The sequence below is a fragment of the Pygoscelis adeliae genome, unplaced genomic scaffold (assembly GCF_000699105.1).
Source record: "Pygoscelis adeliae isolate BGI_AS28 unplaced genomic scaffold, ASM69910v1 Scaffold92, whole genome shotgun sequence".
Classification (NCBI taxonomy): Eukaryota; Metazoa; Chordata; class Aves; order Sphenisciformes; family Spheniscidae; genus Pygoscelis; species Pygoscelis adeliae.
Window position 1 is genome coordinate 632,543 of NW_008824306.1, and position 22,392 is coordinate 654,934.

At 45.4% G+C, this 22,392-nt stretch overlaps 1 protein-coding gene across 2 annotated transcripts; it reads left to right on the forward strand.

The window, feature by feature from the left end:
• The first annotated feature begins 656 nt into the window (after window positions 1–656).
• NDP (Norrie disease (pseudoglioma)) lies at window positions 657–21,286 on the forward strand. 2 transcript variants are annotated; one of them, XM_009318887.1, is made up of 4 exons: window positions 690–735; window positions 11,593–11,649; window positions 12,336–12,690; window positions 20,474–21,286. In XM_009318887.1, exons 3-4 carry the CDS (start codon window positions 12,517–12,519, stop codon window positions 20,699–20,701), a joined length of 402 nt encoding a protein of 133 aa, XP_009317162.1. In that variant the 5' UTR covers window positions 690–735; window positions 11,593–11,649; window positions 12,336–12,516; the 3' UTR covers window positions 20,702–21,286. The 2 variants fall into 2 exon arrangements, with proteins under 2 accessions (XP_009317163.1, XP_009317162.1); XM_009318888.1 differs by lacking the exon at window positions 11,593–11,649 and having other exon boundaries at window positions 657–735.
• Window positions 21,287–22,392: the final 1,106 nt, after the last annotated feature.

A 22,392-nucleotide genomic window follows, 5' to 3' on the forward strand; every position in this document is an offset into this window, starting at 1 on the left:
AATTGTAGTGAAGCAGCACAGCTTGAATTAAGGATATCTGAGATCAATCACAGTTAAAAAAATCCTGAGAAAAACCTGTCAGAAAAAAGGAGATCAATGAATAATCTGGGGTAAAGGCAGTTTCTCTATGGATATTTTCCAAGTACAAACAGATATCCCGTTTTTCAAATCGTTGCTTTCAGATTCTTCACTTAGCTCTATTACCTTGCTTCTCAGTGGTTTGCTTTATCTTGCACACAGTGCATTTGTTTAGGAAGGAATTTGATTCAGGATTTATATTCCACTGGCTTACATATGCCACAGCGTACGTATCTCCAGATCTGAAACAATAACAAAACAAAAAAAGCGCCTACGTTTCCTTCTATTTCCTGGCTTGCCAATAATAAGAAGTCCCTGCAGAGGGGAGCTTGGCTGGTGGTGTTTTGTGATTTCTCAGATAACAAGAGCTTCACATTTCTGTGGAATTCCCATTTGCCAGCGAGCTGCTGCTGCCGCTGCCCTGATTGATATATGACTGCAGTGGCACTTTTCCATTTGACATTCCCTCTCTCTCCCTTTCCCTCTCCCTCTCCCTCTCTCTCTTAAACAACAGCCCTAACTTTTGTGTGTTGCAAATATAAAAGGCAAGCCATGTGACAGAGGGACAGAAGAACAAAAGCATTTGGAAGTAACAGGACCTCTTTTTAGTCTCTCTGAAGAATTTGAGGGGAGGAAGGAGCAGTGCATTTTCCAAAGGTAAGCACACAAATAAGAGATTCCTCCAGATTCTGAGTATTACATGGACTTAAACTGAGCACTTAATCTCTTTATCTGACAAACACATGCTCTCCTTGCACTATTTTTTAAATTAAAATGTGCTGATGTGGAATCGACACAGCTCTAGTACCTATGTCTCCTTCCTATCCTTGTATCTTTAACTATATCTCCTGTCTGAAGGATGCCTGTACACAGTCAAATAGGTAGCCCCGTGTGCGTCCGAGCAACTTGGTTAAACATCTATTCTTGTGAGCATGCCGGGCTCATGTCTGCAGCTCTGCGCTGGTCCTAGCTGTATGGCTTTGGAGTGAATGGACATGCTGGACTCTGCCCTGAATTCATCGAGAGCGCCGGTATCGCCAGCACCCTCTTTGTCCCATTACAATAGGGCTCTATGAACACAGGCAAGCCTGCTAGTTTAAAGCTGGACTGTTTACTTTTATCACTACTTATGCATGCTGTTCTCTTGCCAGTCATCTGCCGGAGTGCTTAGAATAATTTGAAACAACAGGCAATATTTATTTCTAGCTTTGTGTGTCATGCTTTGCAGGAGCACTCTTAATTTGCACATTATTATTTATCCAAACTTCTGGGAAGCTTTACTATGGACTGGACAGCACTGGTTATGGATTAGGAGAGATTTAATATACACTCTTGATTGGCTGAAACCTATGAGGAAAGCCACGGTGTTTGCCTTTGCTGCAACGCCGAGGGGTATATTTAGTAGGTAGCCGACCCCGTCCGCGCGACACGTAATGCAGCGTGGCTGTGCAGTCGGTAGCTGACACGGGAGGATGCTGCAGGACCCCAGACCGCCTGCCGAAGGAGAGAGGAAGACTCTCCTCATTTGCTGGCAGATCGTTTTGCTGTGTATCAGCGTCAGAGGCACGAGCATAACTGTTCTCTGTGTCTTTGGGACAAAAGAAGAGTTTCACTGTTATGAGCCCAGTGGTAAAGTGTCAGGGTAGTGTAACTGCGAGGCGCGGGAACGAACACTGCCCCGAGAGAGCCTGGCTGAGGAAGAAAGCCCCGTCTCCCTGCTAGGATTCAGGTGAGTGAATTCATCCTATAAAAGTTCGAATTAATGGGTCCAGTAGCAAAAACCAGAGTAACAAAGCTGAACCATGTGAAGAGCAATCTCAGTACTATGTTAGCTAACTGCTGTAGTGTCAGTAAAGCAGGCTCACACAGAGTGTGTGTTGGGGGGGGGTAATCTTCTTGTGGCAAACCTGAATTTGCAAGACGGTGTCTGTGGACCGACTCTTGTGGGACTGTCAGGCAGATTTCTTATCCTACCCCTCAAGTTCATTTAAATTTCTCCCAGAGCTTCCCCATAACGCATCTTATTTGTTTCTGCCTGGGACAGATGGCATGACAAGTAACTTGTTAAGGTTTCTGCAGCTCTTTAAAGATGAAAAAATGTTTCCTATATGCTAAATGTTACTAACAGTTCCTAAAGCTTTGTAACTGTCCCAGTGGCTGCGGGGTGAGAACTTTGCATGTTGGAAAAGGGCAGGCAAATGGTTGTTTAAAACCAACAGTGGGGACAAATTCACTTCAAACCAGTTCCTCGCTGCAAAGTTATTTTCTAATAGAAGCAGTCCAGCTGCCTGGTAGGGTTGATAAATGAGGATGTAATAATCACAGTGCTGTTATATGTCCTTCCTCAAAAGAACATCTACATTTTAGGACGTCTTTTTTTTTCTTTTGCATTACTAACGATGCTCACTTTTGCGCCGGCTGTGAGACCTTACTCATATCTGTGAGCAGTTATACACATGAATAATTCCCTTGACTTAAATAGAACTATTTGGTGAGTAATTACTTACCAGCTTGAATCAGGGGTTCCCAGGGTGACCTATACATACATTGGCATGTTCTCGCTGGAATAATGAAATCTTATTTGCAATACTGGTATTATAGGAAGACGTTTTTAGATTTTCCAGTTAAAAGCAAATGTGGAAGGAATAGATGTTTCAAGCTTACAAAATAAAATACAATTTGATTTAGTGAAGGGATATAATTAGGGGCTGCTGCTGATTACTCTAATTACAAGCTCAGATCTCTACCTGCAGGTGTCCCATGTAGGTTTCCTGGGTTTGCGCAGTGCCTGGTTTTAATCAGATGGATGTACGTTGGTGATTCCCCCTTGCAGAGCAGGATACTTGTTATGGACAGTCTTGTGTACAGTTTGCAGCAGGAAGCATACAGGTAGCTGTATGCAAAAGGAAAAGCATACAGGTAGCTACCTACACATGGCTGATCTCCGCAAAAGCCATCTGCCCCGCCAGAACAATCCCTCACGTGCCATCGAGGCTTGTGAAAGCACCTGTATGCTCCTGCTTGCTTGAGTTGCCAGGATTGTAATCTCTTTTGCCCAAGTGGGAGGGAAGCGAACCACCTCCTTGGGGGCTGGTATCGATGCCTGCAGTGACTTATTTGACAGGAGTCCTCCTGGAGTCGGCTTCATTCCCCGTTTCCCCCGGGGGCTGACTGTGTCTCCTTCCTGGCTTGTCTGCTTTTAGATGCACTAGGAAGTGCTCAAGGTTGTTCTTGGACCTTGAAGGGAGTTGACTATCTATGGTGCAAAGCTTGCATGAACTCACTGAGACGTTTGTTTTTGCAACAAGTCTGGAGGATTATTTGTTTAACTGAAAGAAGAAAAAAAAACCTCCTTTTTTTTTCCCCCCAAATGCTACCATTGTACTTACAATTATAAATATTAGATAGTTGTATTACAAATACTACAAATTCCTCTGCCTCTAATGTCCTGCTGAGTATGAGGAGAGCCTTGCCTCTATGAGTTTTAGAAAAGTTTTGCTACATGAGACCGTGCCACAGTCCCATGTTATTTGAGTAATCCACCTCTTAAGCGTGGCTGGAAGCGGCCACATCAAAGAAAGGCAGAGACCCCATGGCAGGCAGCTACGGGGTAACTTGCTGTGGCGAAGGATTTTTCCCTAACTCCATCAACTGAACTCTCAGAGTCCTGAGAGTTTATAACCCTTCCAAGAACTCTTTAAAAATGAAACCCTTACAACTGTAACCCTCCCATACATAACAAGTCCTTTTGCTGAGCCCAGCTAAACTTTTGCCCTCTGTGATATCTTGTTCCACCGGATCATTGTCGGTTGTGTAAACATGTGTTTCTTTTCATCAGTGTTAAATGTGCAGCCTCTCAGCTCCCCTGCCCTTCTCCACGTCCTGGTATCCGGGATGGGGTGAGTAGCTATGCCCAGATCACCTTTTTCTCCTGCTGTCTTGCTTCCCGCTCGACAGCCCTTTCGCTGGAACTCAGCTCAATGGCAGGAGAAAGGTTCAGCTGGTGTCAGGTTAGCTCGGGTGCCTGAGTCTCCCTGCCCAAGAACACCCCACTTTGCCCATGCTTCTGTGCATGCATACAAAGAGATGCTGCAGTCTCCGCTGACTATGATCAGCTGTTATTTCCTTTTTATATGTGTCAGTGTGGAACATATTAAAATTTCTCAGTAGTGGTATGTTAGGAATCCCTCTGATGCCCCACCTCTAACTTAGCAGAACAATAAAAGCAAGGTTGTAGTAAGCCTTTGAGCAGCTGGCCGTCTATATATTCCTTCTTTTTCACATAATCTAATTCAGACTATTATCCGGGTAACAGTGGCACTACCACTTCCAGACACCATCAGTCCTTGTCCTCTTTGCTGGAATTTCGTTGCGTGGCACAGAGATCCTTTCTACCACAGACGAGTGTAGCCTTTCTTCTGGTGTCAGGGTATCGGGCTGCTGGTGCCATGGAGACACCGGTCCTAGGAATTCCACCGCATCGCTATTTTTCAGCTTCTCTTTGTTATTTTTCTATTTGCATCAATCATTGTTACAGCTTACACTTGTCACATTTACATGCTTATTATTACTGAGCTGCAAACTGTGTTGGTCCGGCAGTGTGGAGGCAGCACAGGTTATGTTGCCCTTTAAGACATGTGAGTTGAGGGTCTGAGTTAATGCCTCAGCTCTGGTTTGGCAAAGGTTAAGCATACCATGGCAGTGACAATCGCATTACTGTCATAGCAGCACGGCTCAAAGAGAGTGGGACCTAGGGGAACGCTGTTCCCCTTGTTAGAAGACATAAAATTGTTACCATGAGTCAAATATTTAGGTTCCCTAATTATCAGAGGCCGAGGTATATGGATGGTGGTCTGAATTTTGCCTGTATATAAAGGAAGAGAGGATTTTGCCCCTGGGGTCAGAAAAGAGGGAACATCTCCTCCAATTGTGTGCTATCTCCACCATGCGCAGCACTCTCTGCTGGTCCTGGTGGCAGGGATGTCTTTGCTTAGTATTAAAGAATAAGAAACCCATTCCTACTCCTGCATCTATTGATAACTACAGTCCTTTGAGTTCTCTAGGAAATATGCTAAATCAACCTTTAATCGTCAGGCATGCAATACAGTAAAAGACAGAGAACGAAAACCGCCCACCTGCTTGTAACACACTCCTACAGGTAGAGGACACATGCCCGAATGCCCTAGACCTCTCAGCAACTTGTCGTTTGGCCAAGAGTCATTTTTCCTCATGTTGGGTCATAAGACTAAAGCAGAAGTAATTACTGAAGCAAATCCTATAGCTAATGCTCGGCTGGGAATATTTGCACTTTAGCCAGCAGTCACCCTTGCTGGTTTGCCTCCTGAGAGGGATGTGCAGCCTTCCTTAGACCGCTCGGCTCTGCGCCCGGTGCTTCACCGAGGAGTGATCCCATCCAGCACCCTCTGGATGAGCAAGTGGAAAACTGTATTCCTCTCAATTCCTGTCCCAGACACAAGACCACGACTACTCTGATATGCAGCGAGACACCGAAGAAAAAAGAAAAAATCCAAGGCTGGCATCACCTCGCCATTAAATGGCTCTACTAGCTCATTAGAGAGAGATCACATACATGCCCCTAACCAATCTATTTAAAGTTTCCTGGAAGCAGGAAAAGGAAAGAATAAAAATACAAGTGCTCTTTTGTCCACCAGTAGTTATTCTTTGCAAGTGTATTGAAAACCTTTTCTCCATGTTGGCCTGTGCCTGTCTGCTGGCAGGGTGCCAGCCTGCAGTACCCACTGGAGTTTGTTATTTCAACCGCCTAGCAGGAAGGCGCTGTTAGCTCCCCCTCTCCTAGCTACCTGAAGGACTGGAAATATTCTTGGAAACTTCAAAAGGAGAGGGAAGCTCAGCCAGCTCAAGTGCTGTTCAGCTTAATTTGTTCCACCTCATGCACCGGGTCCCCGCCACGTGAACACTTATGGGGGCCTTACACGAGCCGCCCCATCGAAGCCCGGGGAACCAGTCCCATGCGTGCTCGTCCCATGCGTGCTCATCCCATGCAAGCTGGTGCTCCCAGGAGTGCTTGCAGCAGTGTGTTCTTCCATTATATTTGCTGCAATTACTATGTTGTTTCTTATGCTTCAAATACCATGGTATTCCTATTTTTTCAGTCTGTTTACAGTCACAGCTATTCATCTCCTGAAATATTAAAAGTCTTAGCGAAGCCTCACAGCAGAAAATGATGTGCAGGAGTTTCTCTCAACTACCATCAGCGTGTTTGACATTTCTGACTGCTCAAAGGTAGTGTCTGTTTTATCTTCTTGGTTTTTATGGGACAATGCTCTGCAGTTGCTGGCTGGCAGGCGGTAGGACAGCGCAGCATCAGTAGGACCAGAAGATGTGCTTCCTTCCTGTAGACCACCAGATGAAGAGGCTTAAGTCCCTTCTTTTGAGCCTGTTTTCCTTTCTACTGCCTTCTTCCTTCCCCTGTCCTCTTGCCCACCAGCTGCCGCCAGCTCTGGCCAGGAGTGCGTGTTATTCATGTACCCTCCTCACACACGCACACTGCCCTGCAACCTACTGTGTCACGGGTGGATGGAGCTCCTGGACGATGGGTGAGAACATTCCCCTTGGTGTCAAGGGGGACAAGCTTCAGCACAGCTGGATGTCAGCGGGGCAAACGCTCATTTAGCACAACGAGGCCTTGGGGAAGCATTTCACTTATTTAGACCTGTAAGGATCTCACTCAATATATTTAGTTTAGTATTTGCCCTGTCTTGGGAGGGGAAGAAACCTGTTCACATGCTGCACGGAGGCATTTCACAAACAACTGGAGTTCCCTGTGTTCACCTGCTGCTTCCCGGCTGCCACATGGCCGCTCGGTCACTTGTCATGTGTTTTGAAAGGCGGCTGCAGAGCAGAGCAAGGATTTTGAAAGCGTATGCAAGAGGCCAGCTACTTCACTGCTGGAACAGAAATGGCTACAGTAAAATAACTAGATGAGAAGATGACTACATTTATTTACAGAGCTAAACCGTACACTGGAGCTGATAAAGCCTTTGAGTTGATTCAACAGAAAGCAGGATCCGGCACAGCATCTTAGGTCGTCTCTCCTACTAGATAACCTGTTCTCTTAAATTGCTCAAATGGTCACTTGTACGATTTTGTTTCACAGCACACAGTGCTTCCCAAGGGGTTCCTGGGCATGGTGGGGGTGGTTGCGTGGGCTGGAAGCCCTCTGAGTGCTGTGGAGGCTGGAGGAAGTCCTGGAGCAGACCGCGCCATGCCACATGGCCACAGCACTGGAGAGCCACTCCGGGGGGCTTTAATGTCCCAGCAGAGATGTGGCCTTAGAGCAAGACTTGAGCTGTGGACATGCAGAACAATACGTGGCTTTGGGAGAGGGGTATCCCTTCACAAGGGTAGCCCTGGCGTAAGGGCAGACCTGCTGCTGCTGTCAACTGGGAGGTGTGGTGGAGCGTGGGGCAGCTCTGTACACAGGGGCCCCCCCAGCCGACCGCCCAGCTGGGGCCTTGGCAACTCATTGCAGGAGCAGAAACGATGGTTCCCCAAGCTCCCTGAAAGAACAGATCCGTTACTCAGAAATCCTGGTGATGGGTCGCTGTGGGCCATGCTAGCACTGTGGCCAGGCAGCAGCAGCAGCGGGAACGCTGCAGCGCTACCCCATGCCTGGGGCTGGGGGCCTGGGGGGCGTCTCCAGCACAGATGACTCGTCCCCCCCTTCCTGTCCCCAGCCCCTTTTGTGGACCTTCTCAAGGCAGTGGGGAGTTTAGCCCTGCAGAACAAACCCTGGTGTAACCCGGTAGTGTAGTTTGACCAACACAGTCATTTCCACTGCAGTCCAGATCTTGGAGTGCAAAATCCCCAAATCCTTATCCTTCTGGCCTAAACTTTTCCAGGTTAGATAAAGTTCTTGAGAAAACCATTTTTGTCTCATAAAGATCTCAGTGACATTTTTGTCAGAACAGCAGCGGCGAACTACATACATACACATATATATACACATATTATGGTTAGTGACCCTTTTTTAGGGCTGGAGTTCGGAGAAACTGAGTAGTTTTGTAACTTTTCTGTTTACATAACAAATTCAGAATGAGGGAACCACATGGTAGGATCCAAGTAATTGCGTTTACTAAATATGCACAGCATGCAAGGCCAGGCTTAGTTATATATACACACTGCTGCTCCAACAGGATTTTGGCAGCCTCCAAAATGTAAAAGGCATTGAGTGACTTGAATTGTACCCTCATTGTCAAACAGGAGTCTCAAACATGGAAAATGCACACCAAACGAAGGCCAAGCTGAACATACGTGCATGCTTAATTCACGGGGCTCAGGAGTGGGGAACAGCTATGTAGAAGTACACCATAAATGAGCTTTTCCATTGCTCCCTTCCTACCTTCCAGGGTAAAAGCTGTGCAGATCCAATAGACCTTTGGAGAATTGCTCAGCTCTTTATTTTTTCCAAGATACATAGCAAAAAGGGAATTTCTGTTTACGTTCTCACAAAGTGACTGGCTAAATAATTCCAGATGATGGAATTTTCTTCTGTCCTTAAAGCAAAACAAAATCTTAACCTTCACCACTCTCTAAATGATATTAAGACGATGATAAGAAATCTTCATTTCAGCATTCAAAAAGCAGTTAAAAACAACATAAAGTTGGAAAAATAACCCTAACTCTGCTCCTATGTCCATGTGCAATACAGTCTTTGATGGTATGTTCATATGGGCTTTCTTTGGGATGTCTTCTAGTTTTCCCTGCAGTTTTTAGGTAACAGCTGTAACAGCTTTTAGCATGTTATGTCTCTATGAATTTCTGAAAACCAGTTATATGGAAAGGGCACTATAAGCCTATAACTAACAACATGTAATGCCTATATCAGCGAATTCTGAAAAAATGGGAAGTAGTGATTTTCACCCACTGCTAGGCCAAATATTTTTGTAGCCAATTTGCAGCCTGAGAATATGAAGTCACCTTTGCTTCTTTTTATTTACAGGATGTTGTAAAGAGGAAGCATTTTAGCTTCCTTTTGGTTAGCTCGGCAGGTGAGCTGTTTACCACAGTTTTTCACATGAAAAGAAACTGAGGAAAAAACAGCTTAAATAAAAGAAAAAAAATTTCTATGTGAAATTGTTGATTTTGATAAAAAAGTGTATTTTCCAAATGAAACAAAATGCCATCATAAGTACAGCTGTAATGATTAACAATTACAGGTACTTGCTTCTGGTTTTGGACAGAAGGATAGACTGGAAGCTACATATGTCACTCCTGATACCATGTACTGTCTAGGATTTTATAATTTCAGACAGCATTTCAAAAGGAATACAACCTTTTTCTTAAAAAAAAAAAAAAAAAAAGAATGTTAATTTAAAATGAAATGCCATTGCACAAAATCAGCCGGAAATGGAAAATGTCATGTCAACATACTTCATCACGGTGATGTACCGGAGTGAAAATATTTAGACTTTTTTTACACAGTCAAAAATCTACACCCTAACTTCTATATGTTTAAATGTCCCTGTGAGACTTTTTTCCCATATATCTTAATTATATATGGCATATGTACTTGAAAAATGTATGTGTATAATTCACGTAGGTATGTCAGGAGATGCTGGCATGTGCAAATAGCCTGCTGTTGTCTGCAGTCCTGCTTCCAACACCTACACACTCGTTTTGCCAGCATGTCTATCAACAACTGTACCCAGTTTTTTCACGAAAGATGGGTCGCATGTACATCCGTGGTCTCTCTTTTTACTAACAAATATGTGATAACAGTACTTTTGTCTTCCTTCAAAGTTTTGTTACCAAAGCCCGCTACATTTCTTTGCCAGGGAAGTATCAGGGCAATTTTAAAAGATTGTGAAAGCGTTAATAGTTTTTGTATTGTGCCGTGCTTATCCTGAAGAAGGTACAGACGTCTTCCTTTTCTCACATTTTTCCCTGCTTCTTTCCAGCTTTCTCAGAGTGTTTTCATGAGGCAGACTCTATGTCATCCAATTATTTCCTGAAGAAAACTAGAGAGATAAGCCTTTGAATACCGAGCCAGGACTCCAGATTTCTCTCACTGTATTAAATCATACTGATCAAAAACATAGAAAGATAGAGAAGCACAAAATTAACAGTGGGACAGAGAGAGTGGGAAATCGGGATCCCTGGACATAATATTACATGAGGTGAGACCGTCCAATATCAAGTAAATTTATTTGGACAGAGAGGGAATTACTGGGTGTGTAATACTGATTAACTATGTTGGAGAGAGACCTTGCCAAGCAGCGTGTTTTGGTCAGCCTCTTTATAAAGAAGAATAGGAATGTAGGTAAAAGGTTAAATATTAAAAAAAAAAGTGCATCACTCCTCCTGTTAGCTAATCCTTGGGCATCATCTGCATGAACCGGCGTAGTACAGTTTACTTCTGCGAAGGAGGCTGTCCCAGCGCCCATGACCGAGAGATTTCTCTCTTGCCCTGCTAAAATGTTTGGAGGGATATTTATTGACAGTAATGTGACTGTGCATAAACGTATCCGAGATCCTAAGTCTTTAGTGTTGTTTAAGCTCCTTATACTGCGAAGACGTAGCATTTTTTAATGCCATATCTGCTGAAAAACATTTGCTTGAGGAAAATATACCAGGTCATAGGCCAGACTCCAGGAAAAAAAAATATTGTCTATTAAATCCACAGTCACATCATTTTTCCTTTCCTACTTAGGCACATGGACAATAGTTTGAAACCCAAAAAAGGCTTTAAAAAATGTCTAATACACAGAGCATCCCTAATTACATTTCTTCCCAGCATGAGACTTTGTATGTCACTTCAGCCCGACAAGTCCTGACTCCCAACTTGGATGAACTCTGGAAGTGTTTCTCACTGCTATGCACTCCTCTCACAAAAGTGTTTGAGCAAGCTATAAAGCAATACACAAATCATCAAGCACTCTGGTGGGGAGGCCTCGTAATTTCAGGCTGTTTGGGAGATGAGTATCACTCGGTTTAGAGTATCGCCAGCAAACCAGAAAACAGTTTTGGAAGAGGCTTGTATAAGGCAATAAAGGCACACACCAGCTCTTTAAATAGGCAAGAGCCTCTGGGGGAGCATTTCTGCGTGACCAGGGAACTGTTTTATCATAAGTTTCTTCAGAAAGTCCTCGCACTTTTAACTTTACTTATGACTATCCTTTGCTTCATCAGGTTGTATTTACATGGACAACTCACAGCTCTTTCAAGCTATAGCTGTTTGTAGTAAAAGCGAAATTAAACCACCCATTTGAGACTACAGGCTTTGTGAGAAGGATCCAGGGCCTGTGATGAAGCAGCCGAGGGAGATGCCCTCCTTTCCCTGCCCGCACAGAGCTCCGGGCAGTGTCTCAGGGGCTGTCCTGAGCCTGTTTTCTGGGGGATCTCCTGGTCTCCAACATGTGCCAGAAATCCAGATGCCTGGGTGGATATCCACATGACTGCACCTGCATATATTTTTTCCCAGTTGATAGCTGGGATGTACTCGGATATTATGGAATATAATGTATTTTTCAGACGCTGCTCTTTAATTAACGGGGAAGAGACTGACACTGAGCAAGTGCAGCCTGATGAGTAAGCAAGTGAAGCATGCCCACCTGTGTGTGTGTGAGTTTGGTACTCAGGAGGGCAGGGCAGCCAGAGACCTAGGTAGTCCTCCATGCCGTGCAGGTCGGCACTCAGCAAGCTTCCTGGGGGACCGCGTTGCTCATGCCTGGGCTCGGACCCTCAGCACCCCTCCATCCTGGGGGTGCCCCTTGTCCCTGCAACACAGCAGCTGCAGGAGACTGACACACAGCCCCTAGAGCCAGAGGTCAACCTGCCTCCAGCCATTCCATGTGCTACCTAGGCCAGAAACTCCCATCTGTAATGCAGGAGGCAGCCTAGCTTTGCCCCCCTTTGACACTTTGAGTGGATACACAGTCCTTTCAATTTGCAGAAATCTCTGATGTGTTACTAATCATCAGTTTTGAGGGGAACCCATTAGGGACATCACCAAGTGAAAAAGATGGGCACCGCACCACTTGTGATGTTAGAAGTCAAAAGGTTCTCCCCAGTAAAATGATAGAGCAATGCTTAAAGTAACAAGGCCTTGACATCTCCTCCCTAATGCCGTATACTCTACCTACTGTAGGAATGATGCTCCCTCAGAGCGTATATTTTGCCCAGCAAAAATCCTGTGTGCCTTAATATTATTTATGTCTGTTTTTCTCCAGAGCTCTTTTTGGTCAGGATTGTGATTTATGTTGTTTTTATTCCAGCTACGCAGGAGATTCTTCGACGGATTACAATCTCAGCAAACTCCAGCTCGAGAAGGAGAATGACAGCTAAGAGACTTAAACCAGACTTTTCATCATCCTGGAAAGGAACTGGCTGCCAGTATTTGGAGTTTTTTTAATACTCTACCTCCCTCTGCTGTTATCAGCGAGAAGTTCCTCGACAATGGGAAATCATGTACTTGCGGCTTCAATTTCCATGCTCTCGCTCCTGGCGATGATGGGAGACGCGGACAGTAAAACAGACAGTTCCTTCATGATCGACTCCGACCCCAGCCGCTGTATGAGGCATCACTATGTCGACTCCATCAGCCACCCCCTCTATAAGTGTAGCTCAAAGGTAAGGACTTCCCTCACCCCCTCGCAGCAGGGTGCTGCATTGGCAGAGTTGTTAAAATGAGCCATTTTGGGTGATTTTTCTCTGCGCAAATTCCTTACTAACAAAATCTAGCTGCAGAGACGTACAGATGTAAAGACGTCTGAGTGTGTACATCGGAACTGGGACTGGAGAGAAAGGCTCTTGACTCTCTTTTCACCTTTTCAAAAGGAGAAACACACCTTGATGGTAAAGCTAACATGCAGTAAATGATAAGATTCAAAGGAGCACGTCGGGTTCTCAGCTGCCGGTGCCAAGGAGATGGGCTAGTCTGGAAGTTTAGATCATCCCAGTCACCCCCTCCTTCAAGTGAGTCTTTAATCCGGAGTATGTAAACTTACAAACTTTCGAGGTGAAGTACTGAGATAAAGAATCAAGCTGTAAAATGGTAATGAAAAAACAATGTGAAAAACATTGTTAACTTTTTCCCCCATTTAGTTTCAAGGCCTTTGTTTTCACGCAGAATGAGAATTGGATGTTTACTGTAGGGCTTAGGAGCAGAAGGAAATACAAAATTGTCTTTCATTTGAGAATTCAAGCCTGAAAAATTTTGTGTCAAAATGGTTTAGCAGCCTGCGCATGTAGCCTACAGTCATTTATTTCATTGCGTGGAGAAAAAGAATGGGGAGAAACAATGGGAAAATCCTTGCCGTTCCCTTTTGTCTTGTCCTAATTTGTTCCAGCTGAGTTAACTCAGTGCATATTCAGATGTACAGTCTTTGCCTGGGCCACCCCTCTGTCCCGCGGAAAGTGGCTTTGCCTTATGCACCCACATCCCTGGATTAACGAAAGGGAACAACTGCCAGCGCTAACGCTTTTGCCAGCCCTGTGTGGGGTAAAAGAGCGATGGGAGGCAGGTACGTGATTGGGTTTAGGACAAGAGGGCTGCCTGCGGTGTTGCCTGACGGCAAACCTCAGCAGCCGTGATCCTGGGAGCATTTCTGTGGAGAGAGGATCCACACAGTTCAGACGGATGCAGCGCTGGCTGCAGAGACCCCCAGACGCCTGTGTGCAGAACGAGTTATCTGCTTCCCATGATCAGTGCAGGCGTGAGGTAATACCACAGGTGGCAGCAGGCCATAAAATTTAAAATAAAGCACAGAGAGAAGCGTCAACAGAAAATAAGACCCACTCGGTGCTCTGCGCTCCCCCTGTGCACCAGGACGGCTTGCCCTGTGCCTGCTTGCCAGAGACGGGCTGATGGCCTCGAAATTGGGCACAGGTGAAAGCCCCACTCTGGGCTGCCTTACACCGGTCTCACAGCAGTGGTGTCTGCCCATAACCATGCCTGATCCACAGCAGTGGGAGACCAGAGACTTTTGCCCTACTGCTTCTAAGTTCAAACAGTAAAATCATGCATTACTTGTGATTCAGGAGAGGTCTTTTGGTTTGCTTTTAGCCTAGAGTAGGCCTTCTTACCATCTGGGAAACATCCAGCATTAACATACAGAACTCCAGAGATGCATCTGTTTGTGCAATATTGATTTTATTGCAGTTGACTCCAGTGAGAGGCAAAGGTGAAAAGTCTAGGTATGTGGGTGGTGTGGGTGGGTATTACTTACTGGTATGTGGGTGCTAGCAGCCCTCCCCTCTCAAGGCACTTCAGATCACCTATTAGACCTGAGAAGCCATAGCTACTGTGGTGGTTTGGTCCAGGAGGGCAATGCTCCACCCAGCTGGCCCTCGCTCTCGGCTCCCTACTCTGCCAGAGAGCAGGAGGAGCTGCGGTATGTAACGTAGGCAAGACAGTAGGTAGCCCCCAGAGGCCCTCTGGTCTCCAGCTTTGGTAGGATCCCCCTCTGCCCCTCTACATGCAGAAGAGCAAATGAGTAACAAGCAGTGACTTCACTAGGGCAGTGAGAAATGCAGAGTATAACTGACCTGGGCACACTGCCTCAGACGTAAGAGGATAAACACAACAGGTCCCAGCCCAGCCCCTGAGGTAAATCCCTCCTGGAGCATGAAGGATGGGGCTTCTCTGGCCTGGGGCCAGAGGACTGCCGTACCCCAGTCTCTCCTCTCCCCTCCCTGGGGCCATCACCCACCCGCTCCCATTCCCCGGCTGTAGTGGGTTCCCACAGCATGGCCTTGCCTCTGCTTGGTCCTGCATCACTGCCAGCTCTCCAGCAGCCACTGCCACGGCCAAGCTCTCCTGTCCCTGGGCCAGCCGGGTACTCACCCCGAGGCTGCTGCCCCGGCACTGCCAGCCCCCCAGCTCCACACACTCCTGCCTGCCCCACAGTCAGCCCGTGCCTCACCTCTGGCCATGATTTTCTTCCATGCTCAGGGCATTGCTTCCTACACAGCCCAAGGGCTTTTGCTCCTCAGCTGGCTCTCCTGGTGGGGGCTTTTAGGATAATTGTATTAGGTGAGGGCTGCTCCCTGGTCCACGTGACCCGGAGCTGTGACTGTGCCTGTCCAGGACTCTGTCGGTTTGTTGCCTGATGGCTGGGATGTGCTGCGGGGTCTGGCACGCTCCTGCGCACCTCCATGAAGCCCTTTCACTGTGTGGCTGCCTTCCTCGCTCCACCATCGCCGCCGCCATCCTCTGCGTTTTTCTTAAAACTCTGGCTGCCACAGACATCAGATAGAAGGTTGTTCTTCTCTTTATTTTTCTGTAGAAAGAACAAGAGGGAGGGAGGAGGAAGGAAGGAAGGAAGGAAGGAAGGAAGGAAGGAAGGAAGGAAGGAAGGAAGGAAGGAAGGAAGGAAGGAAGGAAGGAAGGAAGGAAGGAAGGAAGGAGGGAAGGAAGGAAGGAAGGAAGGAAGGAAGGAAGGAAGGAAACCCACTAACAACTCAATTTCTTATCATCCCTAATGAGAAAAGCAATCAGGCCTCAAGGAGTAGGACTGATGGAAATGAGAACACAGCATGCATTGTAATGAAAACCATATTATTTCAAAACTGAGCTTTGAGAAAAAAGCTGTTGACATAAACATCTGTAACTCTGACTGCAATCTGCACCTCTTGGCTTCCCAAATTCCACAATGGTTTCAAGAATAGTTTTTTAACAATACTGCAAGTTGTATGGACTTTCTCATGAAGTGGAAAATGAAAACGGTTTCCATACAAAGCGAAATAATGTTGACATTTCCTAGAAAACTTCTCTCTGTTTGTTAAATCAAGCTCTTTTTTTTAAGGTCTCAGGGATCTGAATCATCCTGGTAGACATATGGCTTCTGTTCTTGATCTAGCATATAAACACAGACCAATATTAGACTTGCTAATGAAAATTAGATGCAAAGTCTGTTCCTATATATATTGTGATAAAATATAAGCAAGTCAAAAAAAGGAGGGTTCTGCGGGAGTAGCTGTGGGAATTGTGGTACCTCTTGTTTCCAACGAGTTTCCATTGTGAAGCTTGGACTGACAACTGATGTCAAGCAGAGACTTTGCCCTTTTTTGGCGTGACATATTGGTTGGCGAGCCATCCGTTTTCACTCCGTATGTTTTCCCTTTTGGTGCAGCATAGAATTACAGAAGTTAAAAATGGCTTCAGAAATTGCAAGATGTATTATGTTTGCTGTCCGTCTTGGTTAAAAAAGGATTATGTCCACCGTGCTTCTCTGTGGAGGCTGCCAATTGTACCCACATGGGAAGTAGTTTTGTTACATTTGGAAACATCCACCCAATATAATTTAATCACTAAAATCCCTCTTGCTTGTGACCTCAGGCAGATGTTAAAAACAGGTTTCCAAAGCCTTCAGAAACAGCATGTATAAAAGAGACACAAAAGAGGGACGGAAGAAGGTCATTTGTTCCTGAAAAACAGTGTTTTCCTTTGACTTCAAGGAAATGTTTGTATCAGATCATGAGATATTGCCTTTCCTGACCATATTGGATTCTGCCTGAACTCTGTCACGGAGACCCACTGGTCTTCATCGATGTGCTGGATTGCCTTGCCGCTGCAACCGGAGCCCCCTAAATTACAGTACTGGTTGTCACAAGTGCTTCCTCCAGATGTGCCAGAAGTGTGCTACCACTGACAGACTTGCACTAAAGAATCCAGCCCAGAGAGACACAGACCAGATGAAGGAAGATTTAGCAAATGTTTGAAGACATTTGCTCATGAGGTAGCTCAGGAGATTTTCAGTAATGTCTGCTTGCAGCCAGGCCACGGATACTGTGTCAAAGTCTGTTCTCATGCATCTCAGCCCATCTGCTTTTGGGCCTCAGCTTGTTGCTGAAGAGTGCGGAAAAGAGGACTACAAACACTGTTAATAACAAACCAGTTCACAACTTACGAATTTCCGGAATACGGCTCGAATGATCGGAGTCAAATATCGCCTCAGATTCCGGTTGCTCTTTTTCGTGGCCTTCCAGATGCCTATGAGACTGCTGACTTTAAGTAAGAAAACCTATTCTTCCCTAGCTGCTCATACAGGCGAGACCCCCGCGGTTCCCACATTGTAGCACGCTGTGCTTCCGGATCCAGCATCGCAAGGTGACACGCACAAGCTCACATGTGCGGGGGATGAGGGGAGCCAAGAGGCACGCGTATCAGGTTATAAAATACCCACACATTTTTACTATATATACACCCACTGTATTACTGTGCTATGCCATCACAGCATTACTAATTATTTAGGTGATAATCTCTATTGTGCTATAGTATACGATGCAATAAGCAGCTGGTGCGATTGATTAAATGGTAAAGCAAAGCTTTTAAAGTACATGCTATTTCCAGCTCATTTGCACACCTGCCAAAATCCACTGGTGCTGTTCTGGATTTATGAGGAGGAGGAGGTTAAATTTTGCTGAGGAGGTTAGTCCAGAAGTTTAGAAAGCTATCACAATGGGAAATCTGAAAGTTTTTTATACTGCAAGTTTGACTTGATACCCATGGTGCTGTGCCATTTGTAAAAATTTACACTGTCATCCAAAAACAGGGCATAAAACCAACACTGTGTAGTTTTACACGATATGAATACTGACCATACTCATGAAAAACTAAGTAGCCAGCAAAATCTGAGATTAAAATTAGACTCTCCACAGACTAAAACATGTTTTTAAACTTGCTTAAAAGTTTAAAAACTTGCTAAGCAATTATAAATGCAGTTGCACATTGCAGAAATATTGACTGGTTTTGCATTAGAAAGCTTGCTGTTCATAAGAAATGTATTGAGACACAGATATTGGCACATCAGATAATTCTACCCTATAATTACACTGCTGCAACTCTTCTGTAGTCCTTAATCCTGTCCCTTGGGGGTTTGTTTTTTTTTCCTGGCATTTCTGAAAGTACCTGCAGATACAGGAGCAGATGTGTGCCATAAAAAGTCCTTAGGGTAACAGTACCAGAAGTGACTAACTGTTCCAGCTCCAGAAGCATCAACCATTGGAAGCCACCTCCATCATACAGCAACGCGTGCTGTCATATTTGGGCTGAAATCACAGAATCATAGAAATGTTGGTTGGAGGGGATGCTGGAGGTCCTCTGAACTTCCCAAAAAGCAACTTGTGGCCGTTGCACGTCCCCCTTTGCCACTCCTGAGGAGCGTTTGGCTCCATTGTCTTTGCAACTTTCAAGCGGTTGCCAGCTGCCGTTGGATTGCTCTTCACCCTCCTCTTCAGCCAAATGCTTGGGAATAACCTGTCACAGAGAATGCACACAGTCTGGTGAACTGGTCAAAGTGGGGGACCTGACGAGCTGTCAAGATGCTGGGAAGGGAACTAACTGTTTTAAATGTCCCAATCTGCTGTCTTTCCTTTGCAATACAGGCAGGATTAGATACCTGTGTAGTTCTTCACCAGCTACCTGCCTGTCACTATGGGAAGTGAGTTTTGTTTACCAAGGGGACAAAAGTGGATCTTTATATGTCAGTAATGGGGTGCTAGCACTGTCATGACTGTCCCTTTCCCTGTTCTCATATACACTAAAGACTGGTTTTAAGGAGCTTGACATAGCTGATAGGTCTAAGGCTGGGGTGTGGCTCAACAGTATACTGAAATTTCCTTCCCACCATATTACTACTAACAGTTGAAGTGAATTTGCTTATGAATATGCAGCATCACAGGAAGGGGACCATAAATTTGTGCCTCAGATCATGAAGGATGGAAAATTTGTCGGAGAGCAACAAGAACACATCTCTTAATTAAACCAAGAAACAAGATGGTACCAACCCCAGATGATCAGCTCATGAAGACATCTTCCTTGTGATCTGGGTTGACTGCAAGTGTAGTTGTTAATATATTAATACATTTCCAAACAATCCATTTAGCATGCAAGTACTCTTGGAAGAGTAATTTTTAAGCACTGTGCAATGGATGATCAGTGCCTTTCCCATGGATAGGCTGGTATTTCCTACTTGACACCAGGAATATTTTCTCTCTCTTTCACTCTCATCTTTCCTCATGACTCTGAATAAAGAGAAGATTAAACATTTGACATACCTGCTTGCAAGACTTGGAGACTTGCAGCCAGTTGAGCATGTGTAGTGAAAGAAGCTCAAAAAGGTTTAATGTTGTAAAATATTTGCTGTTACATCTGTAGTTATGCTTTTAGATTGTCTGGAAAAACATGAGATATGTGCATCATGGTTAAAATGTAATTTTCTTCCTTGGTTATAGGATAGACATACAACTGTTTTACTGCCTACTGTCTCACCTCTGTCATATTTTGACCTTGTTTGGATGATACGATATGTTGATTTTGAAATTTCTGTTGGTTAAGCAGAATTAGCTGATATGGACTTAATATTTCATTCCCCATGAAGGTATAAGAGTTTGTTCAAACCTGTCCAACACCTACCTGTTATCAAGGTGGTAACAGCTGTTTCTAACCACATAATTTCCTGAGCTTTAGAAGATCCTTTCCATGTTTTATAGAGAGCTTAGGACACTCTATCCGTCTCCTCTGCTCAACAAGGGGTTGTTGGGAAGGGGAGTAGGTGACTCCTCATGGGCTTTCCTTCCTTAGTGCCTCCTGTTGTGCAAGTTACCTTATTTTGGTCACAACTCGGTGAACTCAGGAGGAGAAGATCCATGGAGCCTGCACTGCTTTTGGAAAATCTCACTAGTGAACCCTCATGTTTGGCAATGAGTTCATCTTGTTTACATTTTCACTACCTTACGCTATGCAGTGCATTTTATACATTTATACATGCATCAGATACAACTGATGCAATTATATATATATATACACATATAATTGCAAATACATATTCAAGGTGATCTTTGTAAAAGGAGGGAGCTAGAAACTTACTTCCTTAGAAGCAATAAACTGAGCATCTTCTTTATATTTCTACTTTATATATCTAAGCATCTGAGACATTCACTGGCCCCGAGGACCAGTTCTGCTGATCACTAGTATATGCACTCAAAACACTGGAAAATATCCAACCGAAGTATCGGTCTGGCTGATGGTTTAAGGGCTCGGCTGCCACAAATCTGGGGTTAGCAAGTCACGGTTGCAGTCACTGTTCCTGGAAAACAGGGCTGGCTGTGATCATCTGGAGCCCCCAGGTCAGCTTTTAGAAAACCAGGACCTGTACTCCTTATTGGTGTCAGTGCCTGGGACTCCAGGAGGAGCCTTGCTTTTTCTCCTGCCCATGTTACCTCCGCCGCTCTCTCAGACACAGCTTAGGGGCAATGCACTGTGTGGGGCTGGGTGCCCTCGCCAAGGTGGGGAGATGCAGTAAGTGAAGAAAGACCAGCCAGACTGGAAGGAGGTACGCACCTCCTGGTGTTAGGTGAGCACTGGCAGCCATGGGGGCACATTTCCTAACCCATCTCTTTTCCTTCACAGATGGTGCTGCTGGCTCGCTGCGAAGGGCGCTGCAGCCAGACGTCACGCTCGGAGCCTATGGTTTCTTTCAGCACCGTCCTGAAGCAGCCTTTCCGCTCCACCTGCCACTGCTGTCGGCCCCAGACCTCCAAGCTGAAGGCCATGCGGTTGCGATGCTCAGGGGGCATGAGGCTCACTGCCACCTACCGCTACATCCTCTCCTGCCACTGCGAGGAGTGCAACTCCTAGGGACGTACCTTCCACAGCAGAGAGGGGACTGGGATGCTGTTGTTGGGGAAGGGTCCCAAGAAGTAATCCAAGGTGAGGTCGACGCTCCCAGCATACGATTGCAGCGAGGACAGGACTAACCAGGCTGGATTGGATTCTGAGAGCTAAAGTGTAAAATATCCTGGGGCCCTGGATGGTGCCGGTACCGAAGCGTGGGCTGTGACAAAGGTGAAAGCACGAGGACTTGTTTTGAGAAGCCTTTCTTTTTTTCTGAAAGGATATTTTTGTGAGTTTCTTCTTTTCCAGGCTCAGCTCTGACTACAGAGAGGTGCTTTTACTTTAGGCCAAGGGCAGCAGGGGAAAAGAGAGGAAGGTCAGCCGGATGACAGCACTGTGCTCTGGAAGTTGGCGTTCGGACAGAGGATGGGCATCAGTTCCCACATACAACCTCTTAACCTGTCAATTTATTCTCAGTTTCCTAGTTTTATTGGCCTTCAAAACAGTCTTTGTTGGCAAGGGTTATCTGTTACTGATCTAGCAGCCAAGTGCTGAGTAACTTTTAACTGTGGTTTAGCAGAAATTACAAATAAATCATTGAAAAGTGAACTGGATATGAAATGTCGTGGTGGGATTACCCAACCCTAGCCAGCTGAAATGATTATTTGCAGTGTGCGGCATCAGAGTTCAGTGGCTGAGCAACTCGAGAAGTGAAAGGTCTTGAGACTCATTATTCCCCTCTAAACGCCTGGAAATGTAACACATCACATCTGTCACAAAAGCCATTATTCAAGTGCTAAAAACTAATCAAAGATTAAAATGACACATACTAAATGGAGCCTTTTCTTAACTTGGGTAGACCTGTTGTTGTACAGAGCCAGAGCCACCAAAATAATGACCAAACCTAGGACTTATTTTCATCTATAGCTCTTAGGCCATTGAGTGAGTACCATTTTGCCTTTTAAAGACAGGCAATCCCAAACACAGGGGAATCCCACTGACATGCCCATAGGAAGTTTAAGGCAGAGTCTGAGTCCCAGCATTATCCACTTGACCACAAAGGCTGTGTTTTGATTTACCTCGTGATCTGCTACCCGGGGTCCTGGTTGACCCACCATCCAGCTTGGCAGCTGCTCAGGGAATGAAGCAGCTCTTGGCTGGTCCATACACCCACGTGTCCTTTGTGTGCACACAAGGATGTAGGAGGCTGTGGTGGGGTTAGCGCAAGCCCTGATCTCACCCGTAGGTGAAGCTGTCCCACAGCCAGGGTATCAGGGCTGCGGGGTCCTGCAGAGCTGCGGTAGCCAGCGCTTCTCTAAGAAGCGAGACCACGAGCTGTTTTTCCCTGTAGGACCATTGCAGAAAGAAATGCCTTGAGGAGCTGAATGAATTGCAGTGGTTGATGGGGTGAAAGGATCTCAAAATAACAAAGGATCCCAAGTTTCAGAATGGTATTTGGTATTTGCAGAGAAACTCTGTCCCTCCTCCATTAACATGAGGTTTTAGGAAGGTTCAGTCATAGTCCCTTGTGACTGCAAGGAAACAACATAACAGTTCTTATCTCATATTACAGTTCTTATCTCCTTAAATGGCAGTATATCCAGTCAGTCAGCAATATGTCTGTGATGTTCACATAAACGCAGCTAAGCCATTGTTTTGATAGAAGTCATGAAGATGTTGAGAGCGTCTTTGATTCTATGATTCTATGATTCTAT